Raw genomic sequence first — 16,118 nt, 5'->3', positions numbered from 1 at the left:
CCCTAGTTGCTAAAAAATTGTCATCACACATAAATTAATTGTATTACATTTGGATTTGGATACATGTTTAGATATTATCAATGGCTACTTTTTGACTTTATTTGTTTTTTTGTTCAATTGTTTTGTTGTTGTCGTGTCAGTTATTGCAATATTATTTCAGTCAAAAACCCGTTGTTACCCCAAACTGCATAGGCCTATAAAAGCCTGATCAGAGACATAAAAGTAATCAGAATGCATTGTTCTTTTATTACTCATTGACGCGTGAACTTCCCCTTTAAATAACATGACGCTCTGCCCACTATATGTATGATGCTACTCCCTTTAAGCGCTGTTGGAAGCGAATTAATGATTTTTTTTTTTTTTTGGAAGTGAATGAATAGATTCAGCATTTCTACAAGCGGTTTAAGTATGTATTGATATTAATTGTATTGATTTTAATTGGCTGTAAAAGTTTTATATGGGAATATTACTCAACACACTGAACCTTTAACTATACATTAGCGCAAACATGCACACCTTTTAGACCAGTTTTACATGAAACATGATTTCTAGACTGCCACAAATACTGCCTAAACAAAATACTGATTTTGTGCACTTTTTATGTACCAATATTTTAAATTGGCCTTTGAATTTGCATGCCAAAAAAAAAAAAAGCCTTACCTTGCCAAAACAAGGACAGAACCCATTGATCTAATGCCATTGTTGAGCCCTCCAAATCCAAATGCAAACTTTGCATGCAACAATCAGAGGCAGCAATTGACAGTGCTCTGATCAAATGGCATACAGGCATCGTCAGAATGACAGTACTCTAGCCCAATGATGTTGGGGGATCCAGTGGGGGCGGCAATCATATTTCAGGGTGTCCATGCCACTCTTGATCACAACCCTGTTAAAATGTAGTGTCAGTACGTGCGCTCATTGGTGCCCCCTCCTACTGGTGGCGCTCTAGGCGACCGCCTAGCTTGCCTATGCAAACGGTACGGACCACAACATCATCTTTCAATATGATGATCTTTTCAATATTTCAACATTTTGTTTCAGTTTCTTTGAAAATTATTTTGGAGAAATAAAAAGAGACAAATACACACTGACTGTAGGGCTATAAATTGAACTTGGATAGCATAATTTCAAGATCATTTATGACCCTGGACCACAAAACCAGTCTTAAGTCTTAAGATTGTTTTGCACCCTCAGATTCCAGATTTTCAAATAGTTGTATCTCGGCCAAATATTGTCCGATCCTAACAAACCATACATCAATGGAAAGCTTAATTATTCAGCTTTCAGGTGATGTAGAAATCTCCTTTAAAATTTTTTTTACTTTATTATTGCAAATATAAGCACAGTTTGACAATGTTGAAATCTTAGACTCTAGAGCATACATATTTGAGATTATTGAGATTATCTGAAGGAGAAAAATATGAGAAACACAGTATATAGGAAGTATCTTAATTTGATCCCCACTGAATTCTAATTTCAATCCTAGAGAAACCACTCATATATTCATGAGATCTCATTTGGGATTGTTCTTTCCTATGGAAAGATGTTGATTGTCTCATAATTGAATGATTCAGCACAATGGTTCTCTCACTCTATGCGAAGAACATTTTAATTTTACAAACTAAGAGGGTCACTGTAGATGGGGACCCCTTGTAATTGTTTTGAATTGCTGTCTGTTTTAAAGGTTATTACCAATGTAGAAACATCCATTAATAGGATCCCAAAAGAGACTCCTACATTTGAGTTACTGTGTGCTGCAACCCCAAAGGTTAAATTAATTCCTGTCGTTCTCAGGTACCCTGGTCGTTCTTTTGTAAATACTAATTGAAAATGAAATTAGACAGTGTCCCCGACGGCCATTTGTCCCCAGACTGCACTAGAAGCAATTCAAACAATACGTCTTCTTTTATTTTGTCAAACCCTCATTTGCACTTACCTTTCTTGTCTCTGTCATAATTAATGCAGGAAAAGAAACGAAAAGGATTGAGATGGAGGACTAGGGGGGATTTGTAAAGTCCACAGAGAATTGCTATCCCATGAGTCATCTTTTCTGAAAGGTAGATAAGGCCAGAGTTTGAGGAACAGGAACAAATAGCCCACTCTGGAAAGTTGCTATCATCCTTGGGAGCACCTCATCTCTTGCTAATACAGTCTTGCCGGCTTGCAAATTGCCTGCCATCACACTTATGGAGGAAGATGAGATGGAAAGCAGAGGGGATGCAAGCTGTCACCCACCTCGGCTGATAAATCCAGTCGTTGTCTAAGGGATTTGCGCTGACCTTGCGGAAATGGGACAAAAAGCCCGGGCAATAACCCTTGATATGTGTAATCACAGGGCGAATAAATCTATTTTTAATGGAAGACAGCTGCTAACTCTTTCATCTTTCTCTGCTCCGCTGGCAGAGGGCAGGCTTCTTGTTTTATTTGACACGGCACGTGACGCTCTACAGAACAGGTGCGTGCGTCTGGGTGATTGTGAGCAAGATGAGGGCGTACTTATTCAATAAAACATGATGATGTGACCCCATATACTGCAGCAAAAATAATTTCCTGCGTGCTCCAAAAGTGCTCAGATGGATCCTGTGGCCTATATGTGGTGGAGTAAAAAGGACTTTCCAGTTTATTCAGTGGTGTATAAAACAATGGGGTAATTTTTAGTCACAGGAAATGAGGTAAAAATTTCAGGGTGTTGCTTCACACCTTCTGACATCAGCACATCTTCCCCAGTGTATGAGCGAGACCTCATTTTCCCTGCATAGCTAATCCTTCACCAGTCTGTTGCAGTTGGGTAACTGTTGTAGGTTGTGGAGGCCACGTAGGCATGTGAAATTGTTGGTAGGAGTTGAAGGTGAAATGATGGGAGGACAGAACCCAGAGGGTTTCTCACCCTAAATTCACATCAATCTTATATTAAGATGCTAATGAGTAAATGCTAACAGAACATTACGTCTATATAATAATGGCAAATTTAAAAGGCAGTATTTCTTTACGGTGCAGGTTTTCCCAAAGGACTAAACGTGACATCCAAGTGTGCAAGTAGGCCGTGTTTTCCAGGTGTTCAGTGCATTGACCTCCGGCCACCCTACACTGGCTACGTCTGTGGACGATGTCCTCCAGGATACCAGGGCAATGGGCGCACCTGCACAAAACAATCAAAGCAAAGCAGTAAGTACTTTTTGAACTTGACAACATTGCAATCAGTCTTTCAAAGCTGTATATAAATTTATAAATGCACGCACAAGCACACACACCTTTTTATCAACACAAAACTAAACAATACAACTTTTTCAGAGTTGTTGCCTCATCATGAAGACTTAACTTACATTTTAGCTTTGTTTAAAAATGAGTCTGTCGCTGTTTTGCTCTTCAATCCTTTCTTAATCCTCGTTTCATCTCCTGAAAGCGCAGAGCTCCAGTAATTAGAGAAAACATAACGAACAGGAAACAAGCCTGTCGTAATCCTCAAAACGCGACAGGTGCTTTGATACGGTTGATAAGTGAGACCTGGAAACGTCTAATGCTTAGTCATGCACAGACTGCGGCTCGGTGGTTGCTGACCCACAATGTGTTTTTGGCTGACGAGTATAGGGAAGGAAAAAAGACAGTAAGGAATTAGGGAAAGAATGTGTAAACTCATTTAGATAGGGGATGAGGAGGGGTGAAGACAGTGAGGAAGAGTGAACAGAAAACCGGGTTTTCAACAGAGTAGCAGGGTTTTTTCTTGTTTCTGTTTTTTAGTCTTTGATTCTCCTTTTATATTTTAAAAAAGCAAAACTACCAGACTGCATCTTATCCCTTCGTATCCCCAGAGTACAGTATGTTACATTTTACTCAATTGAAATGTTGTTAGACTTCTTAATCTGTTCCTTTGCTTGAAAAATCCCTCAAATACATTTTCCTTGGTTGCAATATCGCAGCACGACGGTAAAAGCCTTCAGAGCGGGGTAATGACTTTTAATGCATTTTTCCCTGTGAATGGGCCACTGCTGGAATCATTCCTAATAGTGCTGTTATCAGGAGTGAATCCATGAGCAGCCACAGTGGGAACTAGAAAAGAAACAGCTTCATTTTGCAAGCTAATTCCCTTATTGTCGCCACATGCATCCCAGATTCTTACACACTCAGAAACAACTGTTTGTCTCTGTTGTTGGGATTGCATTTTGTTGTATTGTGTCTTTGTTCCTCGCATGTGGATGGGGCACAAAATAAATCTTGTCGAACAGCCACAGCGACTATCTGTTGTTTAAGAGTAAATATACCAGCACCACCATGAGGTTTTAAGCTAGTACTGAGCACCATTGCATCATAACTGCACTTTTGGTGGTCTCATTGTGTAAAATCTTCAAAGGTCTGTTCAAGATATGCAGAGGATGTTAATGAATCATAACTGCAAAATACACTATGAATCTCTTCTTTTCATTTTGGTGTTCATAAGCTTGACATGTTGCTTTTCATCTTGCATAATAAGCTTGTCCTCTCCTCTAGCACCCCGCTACTCACCACAACTGACCCAAGCCAAGAACAACCTACCCCATGTCTCCCACGGCTTTCCCCATCTGCACCTCCCCGTCCTTCCATTCAGGCAACCTCAGAGACGCCTATCCTCACCAGCGAGGGTCCCACACCATCAGGTCACCACTCGCATCCCCCTCCCACCAACCTTTCCACCTGTCACAGGGAAAGGGGAGTTGGTGCTGACTGCAGGACACACACCTGCCTCGACCAACAGCAGGGATCGACTCCTCTCTCACTCTCACAATCAACTTAACGTCCTTCCGAGTCCAGAGGAGCGAGATGCTTCATTTAAAGTCTCAGCAGGTGGATTTGCAGGCATCACACCAGGAAAAGTCACATTACCTCACACTTCAAGGCATGTTGAGACACTGAGGAAGTCTCCACAGCAATCCAGCCTGGTTACAATTATCCGACCTCGACCTTGGACACCTCCAGACTCCCAGAAACCCCTAACAGCAGCCCTAACCTCCCTTTCTTTCTCCTTTCCGGAGTCTGAGTTCTCTGCAGATGGAGGCCTTGGAGCCAGAATCCAAGACCCCTACGAGACACAACCACTGCCTCAGGAGAGTTTCACCTACCTTGGTGAGCAAAGCCAAACCAAAATATTGGACAACCAAGCAACTCTTCAGAATGGTAGACACCAAAGCAAGAGCAAAAATGTGGTTCTCTTAGAGGAGAGAAGTTTCACCTGTGCAGATGTCCCTTGCTTCCCAGGAGTCCACTGTGAGCTTGCATGGGACGGGCAGCCTAGATGTGGACGGTGTCCTTTGGGGTATACTGGAGATGGGCGAATGTGCAGAGGTAATTTTAGATGTACAAAATTACTTTTCTTCATTATCTATTTATGAGTTAGTCTTCTAAGTTCAACATTAGACACTTATCCATGACATAAACGTCTGAGCAAAAATTGCCTACTTGCACTGAAAAATGTGCAAATATTATATCTTTAGGGGTACAACATCTTGTCACTGGGGCAGTACCCTACGTCTTTGAATCTTTCCCACCCCTAAATTGTGCATATTAGTACCTTAGAGCAGTATGTACCCTTAAGGTGCTACTATGAACCTTTTAGAAGATAAACAAGGTACAAAATTGTCCCTTTAAAGAAAACTGCCTTGGTGACAAATGTTGCACTTTTTTTCCAAGAGTGTCGACAAGTATGTTCAACCAACCATATGTCATTTCAGGGATGGTTTATGTAAAATAGTTGATACTATAATTTAGATGCCACTAACCTGGCAAACTTTGCTCATTGTATTAAACCAGTACATTCCTGATTAGGTTTCCAGGCGAAATGGTGAACCCTGACCCTGAAATGGTGCAAAGCCATCTAGTCTGATTTGAACTACCAATTTTTGTATAGCAATTGCCAATTTTATGTGCAATATGCCAGGGAAGAAATTGTGGGCATGCCTTTTGAGGTCTAGACCACGGAAAAGTGTGTAGCATGTGGAGCTTAAGACTGACAACTGACAGTAACTGGTGTAAACAATAAGCTCATTCCCCGAGCATGCTCTAGGCATAAGGAATAAATACATTTCGTGAACCTGTGTAAATTAGGAGCAGTGGGTGGAAGAATCACTAGAAATATGTTTGCTATTGTAATCCCATGATATTGCATTACTATGCTAAAATTCACTCAGGACAATAATTACTTATGCATTCATGGATTATTTTCAGGCACTGTTTTGAAGGTATGAATATAGCGTGAACATGCACAAAACAGTCACAGGTGTTTTGCGTTGAACTCTACAAAGCATATAGCAGTGGATACAGCTTTTCATTAAACAGGAAGTTTATGTGGCAAACGATACCCAACTATTCAAATCAGCCCTGTATTTTTCAGAATGCTTGAAGGAAGAACTTAGGGTGAATCTTAAACAGCAAGTATGGTAATGATCTAAAAATATAACACTAGCGTCACCTGCACTTTTACAACAACTTGCTTTAATTGAAAGTGAAAGGTACACATTTAAAATAGGTATAGAACATACAGAATCTGTATACGTTTTCGCTTCCTGTGCTTCAGGGCCGCAGATGGAGGCAAATATGTGTTTGCCTTTTGACGGAGTGAATCTGACCATGTGTTATTTGTGTTTGCATGCCATTTGTGCCTTCAGCCGTGTGCAGACATGCCTGCGGTAGAAACATGGAGTGTGCGGCCCCCAACACGTGTCGCTGCAAGAAGGGATTCAGTGGTCCCAATTGTGAAACAGGTCACAAAAACACGCACCAATGTTTATAATGTTTTAAATATGGTCATAGGTACAATCACGTACACAAGGACTCATTTTTGAAATAACGTAATTGTTGAATAACGTAATTTTGGATTCTCACAGCAATCTGCAGTCCAGCCTGCCTGAACGGAGGGAAATGTGTGGCCCCAGATGTATGTGATTGCATGTCAGGTTACCATGGAGAGGCTTGTGAAAGCGGTAAGAGAGATGAAATTTCATTGCCACTTTTTTGCAGTTTGTAGGCGTTTTTTAAGTTAATGATCCTATGAAATGGCTTGATAAGTGATGTTTTTCTGGTCTTATTTTTTTTTTCAATGGTCAGTAGCCTTTTGTTTATAACAGCCTTTCATTTATGAACCGTGATTTCCTTTTTTTTATAGTCAATAGCCTTTTGTTTATGAACCATGATTTGCTGCCTGTATTACAAGTTGGATTGGTATTTATACATTTTAATAGGAGACGACATTGTTTTAGACATTTCATGTTTGCATACACATTTTATGTTCAGGAAAATGATTGTCCATTTTATATCTGTGTAGGTTAAATTTTGTGTCAAATAGCATACAGATGGCCTCAAGTATTATGTTTTTTGGTACCATTTTGCAAATCTGCACCATTTGTGCTTTCCATAAAGAGGCAAGAGCCGAATAATCTGCACAGGCTTGATGAGGTATGCATTAGCAGTTTGCTTTTTGTGATATATGACTTTATTTTATGTGCATTTGGTCGTATGAATATTCCCGCAGCTCTCTGCAGTTTGCCTTGCCTACACGGAGGCACCTGCGTGGGTCGAGACACCTGCTCATGTCCCTATGGCTTCGTAGGGCCCAGATGTGAAACCAGTGAGTCCTGATAAATCATGTTTGCTTTGATTTCATGCGCATGTGGAAGTTAAACGTAATCTCTTCCACCCCTAGTGGTCACAGATGGTATTGCATGTGTTTTGGTTTCATTTACACAGTGGTGTGCAACCGTCACTGTCAAAACAGCGGGAAGTGTGCATCACCGGATGAGTGCGAATGTCTGGCGGGGTGGACGGGACCATCGTGCGAGACAGGTGAGTGTGTGTGTGTGTGGTTGGCTCCCAGTGGGACCAATCTCTTCTCACTAAATCCATCATATGTGTGTGTGCTGCTTCCTGGTGGCATTTAGCTGATGTAGAACCTCTATCTGTTCATTTTTCATTCTGTCCTGGTGGCTCAGAGAAAACGCCAGCTATTATTTCAGCCTGATGATAACTTCCTCTCGTCAGCCTGTGAGGATCAATTACTATCAACTGAGCAGAGAGCCTCAGAGTAACAAATGTAGTTTTTATTCACATAAATAATACTTTAAACCAATATACATCAACGCTGACAGTCTTAACAAAGCAATAAGGTGATTCAATAAGATGTTACCATAGGTAAGGGGTGTTTTTTTAGGAATATAGAGAGAGAGATTTACCTTTTCTTTTTTTTATTTAGTCAGTGTTGTAGTGTAATTTTTACTTTTAGTAATTTTAGTACTTAAGTACATATTTTAGTACAACTGCTAATGCAACATTTCTAATTTTCTATTTTTATAGGTATTATACAGTAGTTTATTTCAATCTCACTTAATTATATATATGTGTATACGTGTATATATATGTGTGCAGGGGCGGACTTAACCAATAGGCGAGGTAAGCGGCCGCTTAGGGCCCCGGGGAATCAGGGGGCCCCGTCTGATATTCGCGAAACATATTTGGCAAATGCACCAGTATGTAAGGCTGTATTTGTGTTATGGAGAGCGTCAAATGTTCACTCACCACTCAAAACGGCGAGTTTTTGTCAGGTGCGGAGTTCTGCAAGCTTGTGAATCGTCTCATTATAACAACGTGTAGATAAGATGTAAATAAGAGATTAATTGTGCAGAGAGCTTATTAACGGAACGTCGTGAGATCGCGATGAACTGAAGTGAGTGACAGCTTTTAGTGATTATAGACGGAGCGCTCTTTGCACGCATTCTACGCTGTTATGACTGTCTCAGAACAGTTATATTCACCTCAGTAAAGAAATTATTGTGTTTCAAGTCATAATTTTATTTGTCTTGATGTTTCAAAATGACTCTCTCGTGTGCTTTTATAGGCGCCCCAGCGCGAACAATAAATGCATATGAACTATAAACTAAAAACTTGTATAAATGCACGAATGCAATGACTGGAGATATTACATTTTCGATTTGTTTCTCGGCAAACCCTATCATATGCCCTAAGAACGCTTGGAATATGGAACGAGTTGCATGGGATAATTTTTATTTGGAAAAAGATTGAAGAAGTTTACAATTCAAAGTGCAAGCTTTTTTTTTCTTTTTCTTTTGATATCCGAAAAAAATAAGGTAGCTTAATATGGCTTTAGAACAGCATCAGGTTGACTAATTATTTAGGCTACTTAAGTTGTGAAGGGGTAATAGTTACAATAAATAATAGCTATAGCTATAATGAGAGAGAGCTAGCAAGCAAAATAAGGGTTACGGGTAAAAGAGCATTATAGTTATTTTGTTGGGGCCCCGTACCTGAAATTTGCTTAGGGCCCCCAAATCACTAAGTCCGCCCCTGTATGTGTGTGTGTGTGTGTGTGTATATATATATATAATATACACACATACATCTATCTGTGTGTATGTGTGTGTAATGTTAATTATTACCTAATAATTCTAGCCCAGATCTCGCTGTTAAACATCATGTACACAGCATGTACAATTTATATTTGTGAATTTTAAAAGGTTTTTAATAGAGTTTAATAGAACAATAACTTTTTTTCTTTGACAATCATTCGTAGGCCAGATTTACTCTCTTTGCAGAAGTAAATCATATGTTTTTTTAACACCTCAGCTGTGATTTTGACCTCACAAACACTCAACAGTGAGATCTGACCTCGAAACAACCGCCGAGGTTTCATTGTTGTTTTATTTAATAAATGTATCTGTCTCCAGCTCTGTGTGACCCTGTGTGTCTCAACGGTGGAACCTGCATTCGGCCGGACTCCTGTAGCTGCCAGCCTGGTTTCTATGGGGCTCGGTGTCAAAACGGTAACAGCACTTCTTTTTGAATCAACTTACCTGATGCATCGCCTTGTTTTTTGAGAGCTTACAGAGGCCGGATATCAATTTCTTAAGAGTGTGAGGTGAAGCATGACTACTGCACTTTAAAACGATAAAATGGACCAACCCTAAAAACCAATTGGATTCTATTGAAGTCTTGCGCTCATGCCGTAGACATTTGATGTGTATATATCGATTCCTCTGCAGCAGCGTCTCGTGGTGAGGAATGATTCGCGTAATGGCTTGAAACAGCAGTTCGGTAAAGATGTTTTTGATGATGGGGAATGACTCTAATGTCTGGGTTGCTTCAAGGTTTGTGAAATGTAGGAGCTTTTAGAGTGTGTTTTCCCAGTCATGTCAGATTTGCTGTCGGTTGTTTCACCTTACGGCTGTTTGATGTGTCCGTCATCAGTTCAGAGAACACCGGTGTGATTTTCATTCATCAAATGCTGGACTTTCATGTGCTTCACTTTCTTTCAGCCGTGTGCAGTCCACCCTGCAAGAACGGTGGTCACTGTATACGAAATAACATCTGCTCATGTGTGGAGGGATATTCTGGGCCGCACTGTGAGAAAAGTAAGTGTCATCTTGATAGGAACAGGTTTCGGTAAAGCTCCAATCATAAACTTATAGTCTTATACCTCTGTGCCCCCTTTGAAACACATGGCATGCAAGTCACAGCATATGGAAGGAAAGTATAGAGTTGTTTTGTTGATCGAAATGACAGAAAATGGCGCTCTGGGAGCCAAGATCAGATGTTAGTTGAGGAGTTACATATGGCCTGTCTGATCAAGGAGGAAGAGAGATGAATCTGAGCAAAGATAGTGTGAGAATTATGAGACATATGGGATCAGGACTGGATGAATTAATTTAAATGGTCTCTAAATTAATTACATGTTCAGAAGTCTCGTTAAATGGATATTCCAACTAAAATAATATTTAAGATCCATTGGTAATGTCCTTATGTTGAGGTCAGGTGTAAAAGATTTAGCTTTTTTTTGGTTATTTTTTTCTAAACCTACTTCACACCATAATCAGTAAGCAGCTAATTCATTTTTGCTTTTAAATATAGTTGGAATAAAGAAAATAATAATAATAATAATAATAATAATAATAATACAATATTATCATAGTCAATAATGAAAAACAATTTAAATAGATAAAATAATGTATGAACAAATCATTGGTTCAAGTATTACTTTTAATAATAATAATAATAATAGTCATATTTATAATTAAAAACATTTAAATAAATAATTTATGAATGTCATTCAATAAAATGAAAGTAATAGCAACAACAACAATAATAATAATAATAATAATAATTCAATTCATGATATTAAATAATGACAAAGAACATTTCAAGTTTAAAAATAAATCATAACATGAATAATGTATCAATAATTAAACGTATTAAATTAAGTAGTTATACTAATAATAAATATTTGACATTAAATAATTAAAAATAATAATTTAAACATAAAAACTAATTTTAAATATAAAAATAACAATAATGTATGAATAATAAACAATTGATTTAAAAACTGTTATCAATAATGAAGAATGCCATCTTTCATATTAAATAATTTAAAAATTGTATCGGGAAGTATGAATAATTAGTATAATTAAATTAAATTTAAAACATTAATAATAATAACAACAACAACAATAATAATGGTATTACATCTTTAAAAAAAAAAATCTAAATGGAAAAAGTCTATAACCTAGTCCATTATTATTATTATTATATTATGTTTGTTTTCTATTATTATTATTATTTTATTTTTTATTTAGTAATCTTTCTAATATGATCCGTTTTGTTACTGTTGTCAGAGTTGTAATCAGCATTTCAGACACATATTGACCAATCCAACTCTAAAATCCTTTATCTGTCTACAAAAAAATTTAGTTATTTCATCCAAAGCTTTACCTTTCCATTTCTCCACAGGTGTGTGTGAGCCAGTGTGTATGAACGGAGGACGATGCGTCGGTCCAGATGTGTGTGACTGCGCGTCAGGCTGGAGGGGAAAGAGATGTGATAAACGTGAGTACCAAACCTCATCCTGACAAAGACCTACAAGTGACCTCCTTACCTAATGTTAGAAATAAATTCCAGTTTACACATGAGACCCTTCAGTCACAGTGATGACCCTAATGACCCAGAGAAATGTCTTTAAACAGAAATCCCACAGTTCTTATGTATTTAACAGAAACTATAACAGTTCTACTTTTGATAATGTGGTCCAGTGATTTTAGTCTTGTTTGTTTGTTTGATGTTGTTTCTCTCTCCGTTTCTGTTCTTCCAGCTGTGTGTCTGCAGAAGTGTTTAAATGGAGGTGAATGTGTGGGGTCGAACACCTGCCACTGCCATCCCGGCTGGAAGGGAACTCTCTGCCAAATCCGTAAGTGATTCCTATCCGATCAGAAATGCAATCCTTACACCGCAGTCACACTGCAGTGAGCCTCCAAAGACATGCACTTCACTCGCTCTCAGTAAAAGAATCTAAATTGCATCTCCTCTGTTCCTGCGCTCTGCGGTTGTTGGCAATATGTTTTGTTGATAAACAGCACAGATCGTCTGTGTTTGTGGCAGGAGAGCAGGAAGTAAACGTGAATGCTGATGTTCTCATGAGAAGAGTGGATCAGGATCAGTTTGAAATGGCTTTTCCTTGAGTTTGACCTGCATAGGAATAGTTCATTCAACATGAAACTTTAGATCTAATGGTGACATATCTGAATGAGATTTGAGAGCTATGATGGATTTTTTAAAATAATATTCAGTTCATCACATAAAGCTATAATATGGAAGTTGGGTCACATAGACTAATTTTCGATGCCATTTATATATATATATATATATAATATATATATATTATTTTTTTTTTTTAACTGTTTTTAGCTTGACAGCAGTTGTTCACTTTCTTTCACTGCATGATTCAGTCTATTAAAATGCATTTAGAATTATCACAAAATTGGATATGGGGGCAGAAAATATATTTACATAATTTCATATACTTAATCAATATCACAGAAGACAAAGTGCCGTTTTTTTTTCTCTCTCCAAAAATCAGCATGATTACAAATTATTTTTACAACAGTTCAATAAGCAAGAAGTTAATTAAGAGACTTACGTTTTGGACACCATATTTCTTTTTTTGCGCTATTTCGCCAACAAAAATAATTCCAAACACAGCCATAGCACTGTTTTGCGTCTCTGAGCAACATGACTGTGTTTCGTTCCTGAATGAATTAACCATTAAATGATTCGGTTCAATTGCAATGACTCACTTATTAATAGTGACTTGCTGCCACCTACTGGCGGTTTTAATTTCACATTTAAAGTATCTTTTAATTTTTTAATTAATTTCAAACATCACTTGTCAACATTGTTTAAAATATCAAAACATTATTTATGCATTTGTATCTGCAGGTTAAAGCATTACATGTCCCTCTAAGCTGCATTAAACAGTGTGTAAAAGCATCTAAATGCTTTTAAATGCTAAAAGTGTTTTCTCTGCATTACAAAGATGAATTTTGTCAATACTGACTTTTTTGCTTGGTAACAGCCCAAATGTCTTATTGACTGATTAAATGTAAAAAAAAATAAAAATAAAAAAAAAAAATACTCAAAAGGTAAAAATGGCTTTATAAAGGTAAACAATGCCCATAAAAGGTAAAAATCTATTTAAACTTATTGGAAAAGATTAATCTGCTACATGACAATAGGCTACATCAGCTGGAATACTTCAAACCAAAGCTGTTTTTGTTTTATATGTTCAAAGTAAAAAAAAAAAAAAGTTTTAATAAATAAAATAAATTGTAAAAATCAAGGAAATTTCTCTGGCATTTCTTTCTTTTTGCTGTATTGAAAATGTACCGAACTGTGACACCACTGTATCGTATTGAACCGAACCATGAATTTTGCGAACCGTTACACCCCTAATATAATATATATATATATATATATATATATATATATATATATATACACTGTATATATATATAGTTTCTACCACTATATTTGCATATTCCATCATGTTTTATGTGTACTAACTCGGTTTGAAATCTGTCATCTAAAATATATATATATATATCTAAAATATAATATAACCTAATAAAACAGTAAATAATGACACGATTTTTCCGCAGCAATCTGTGAACAGAGGTGTTTATACGGAAGCCGATGTGTCCGACCCAATGTTTGTGCTTGCAGAAGTGGCTACATGGGAACTCTTTGCTCTAAGAAGGTAATTAATTACTTTTTTTTTTTTTTTTTTTTAATTAGATATATACAGGTGCATCTCAATAAATTAGAATATCGTGGAAAAGTTCATTTATTTCAGTAATTCAACTCAAATTGTGAAACTCGTGTATTAAATAAATTCAGTGCACACAGACTGAAGTAGTTTAAGTCTTTGGTTCTTTTAATTGTGATGATTTTGGCTCACATTTAACAAAAACCCACCAATTCACTATCTCAACAAATTAGAATACTTCATAAGACCAATAAAAAAAAAAAACATTTTTAGTGAATTGTTGGCCTTCTGGAAAGTATGTTCATTTACTGTATATGTACTCAATACTTGGTAGGGGCTCCTTTTGCTTTAATTACTGCCTCAATTCGGCGTGGCATGGAGGTGATCAGTTTGTGGCACTGCTGAGGTGGTATGGAAGCCCAGGTTTCTTTGACAGTGGCCTTTAGCTCATCTGCATTTTTTGGTCAAGCACACCAACACCATGGTCATTTAACCAGCTTTTGGTGCTTTTGGCAGTGTGGGCAGGTGCCAAATCCTTCTGGAAAATGAAATCAGCATCTTTAAAAAGCTGGTCAGCAGAAGGAAGCATGAAGTGCTCCAAAATTTCTTGGTTAAGGGTGCAGTGACTTTGGTTTTCAAAAAACACAATGGATCAACACCAGCAGATGACATTGCACCCCAAATCATCACTGACTGTGGAAACTTAACACTGGACTTCAAGCAACTTGGGCTATGAGCTTCTCCACCCTTCCTCCAGACTCTAGGACCTTGGTTTCCAAATGAAATACAAAACTTGCTCTCATCTGAAAAGAAGACTTTGGACCACTGGGCAACAGTCCAGTTCTTCTTCTCCTTAGCCCAGGTAAGACGCCTCTGATGTTGTCTGTGGTTCAGGAGAGGACAACTGTAGCCAAATTCCTTGACACGTCTGTGTGTGGTGGCTCTTGATGCCTTGACCCCAGCCTCAGTCCATTCCTTGTGAAGTTCACCCAAATTCTTGAATCGATTTTGCTTGACAATCCTCATAAGGCTGCGGTTCTCTCGGTTGGTTGTGCATCTTTTTCTTCCACACTTTTTCCTTCCCCTCAACTTTCTGTTAACATGCTTGGATACAGCACTCTGTGAACAGCCAGCTTCTTTGGCAATGAATGTTTGTGGCTTACCCTCCTTGTGAAGGGTGTCAATGATTGTCTTCTGGACAACTGTCAGATCAGCAGTCTTCCCCATGATTGTGTAGCCTAGTGAACCAAACTGAGAGACCATTTTGAAGGCTCAGGAAACCTTTGCAGGTGTTTTGAGTTGATTAGCTGATTGGCATGTCACCATATTCTAATTTGTTGAGATAGTGAATTGGTGGGTTTTTGTTAAATGTGAGCCAAAATCATCACAATTAAAAGAACCAAAGACTTAAACTACTTCAGTCTGTGTGCATTGAATTTATTTAATACACGAGTTTCACAATTTGAGTTGAATTACTGAAATAAATGAACTTTTCCACGACATTCTAATTCATTGAGATGCACCTGTATATATATACAAAATATAGCATTGATCATTTCTTTTACAGCTTCCTGTCCAGAGAGGATAAGGAAATGACATGAGGTGTCATTGCTGCACTGAGGACACTGGGCCCATATTTTACTACTTATTAACCTGACAGGGTTACACACTATCTGTTCAATTTGTAAATATCATATCTGAAGATATTAATTTATGTATAAGGTATAATATAATGTTTTTTCACGCTTTTGAAACTTTACTATATTTGTGAAAACGATTCAGAACAAAAATAAATGGGTGTATTTTACGAAACACTTTTTGGTGCTTTTGACTTCATTCTAACATCCACTCACATTTTCTCCAGAAGATCTAAATATTTTTGCAATTCCGTTTAGTGATGGACGGCAGTGGCAAATAAATTTCACGCTTCACCTCTAAATGACCTTTGATTTCTTTGTCCAGATTTTATTTGTAACATACTGCAGTGTAAAGTTAAGTTTGACAGAAAAATGATCTCTCTTGTTATTCAAGCCAAGGCACAGACAATTTA

The 16,118-nt window shown here is 37.7% G+C and overlaps 1 protein-coding gene across 6 annotated transcripts in view; it reads left to right on the top strand.

Moving 5' to 3' along the window:
- Positions 1–15,870, top strand: part of si:ch211-246m6.5 (von Willebrand factor D and EGF domain-containing protein) — a 78,372-nt gene extending 62,502 nt beyond the window's left edge. For 2 of the 6 annotated variants that reach the window (XM_058761463.1, XM_058761462.1), the window contains exons 21-32: positions 2,998–3,165; positions 4,486–5,316; positions 6,636–6,731; positions 6,855–6,950; positions 7,499–7,596; positions 7,701–7,809; positions 9,705–9,800; positions 10,293–10,388; positions 11,761–11,856; positions 12,119–12,214; positions 13,962–14,059; positions 15,636–15,870. In XM_058761463.1, the coding sequence (XP_058617446.1) occupies positions 2,998–3,165; positions 4,486–5,316; positions 6,636–6,731; positions 6,855–6,950; positions 7,499–7,596; positions 7,701–7,809; positions 9,705–9,800; positions 10,293–10,388; positions 11,761–11,856; positions 12,119–12,214; positions 13,962–14,059; positions 15,636–15,656 (1,901 nt within the window). In that variant the 3' untranslated portion in view covers positions 15,657–15,870. The remainder of the gene's footprint in view (positions 1–2,997; positions 3,166–4,485; positions 5,317–6,635; positions 6,732–6,854; positions 6,951–7,498; positions 7,597–7,700; positions 7,810–9,704; positions 9,801–10,292; positions 10,389–11,760; positions 11,857–12,118; positions 12,215–13,961; positions 14,060–15,635) is intronic. The other 4 variants (XM_058761467.1, XM_058761465.1, XM_058761466.1 and 1 more) reach the window with 4 other exon arrangements.
- The last annotated feature ends 248 nt before the right edge of the window (positions 15,871–16,118 follow it).

The sequence above is a fragment of the Onychostoma macrolepis genome, chromosome 22, assembly GCF_012432095.1.
Source record: "Onychostoma macrolepis isolate SWU-2019 chromosome 22, ASM1243209v1, whole genome shotgun sequence".
Lineage (NCBI taxonomy): Eukaryota > Metazoa > Chordata > Actinopteri > Cypriniformes > Cyprinidae > Onychostoma > Onychostoma macrolepis.
The sequence above is the reverse complement of the archived record's forward strand: the minus strand, read 5'-3'. Positions and strand labels throughout refer to the sequence as shown.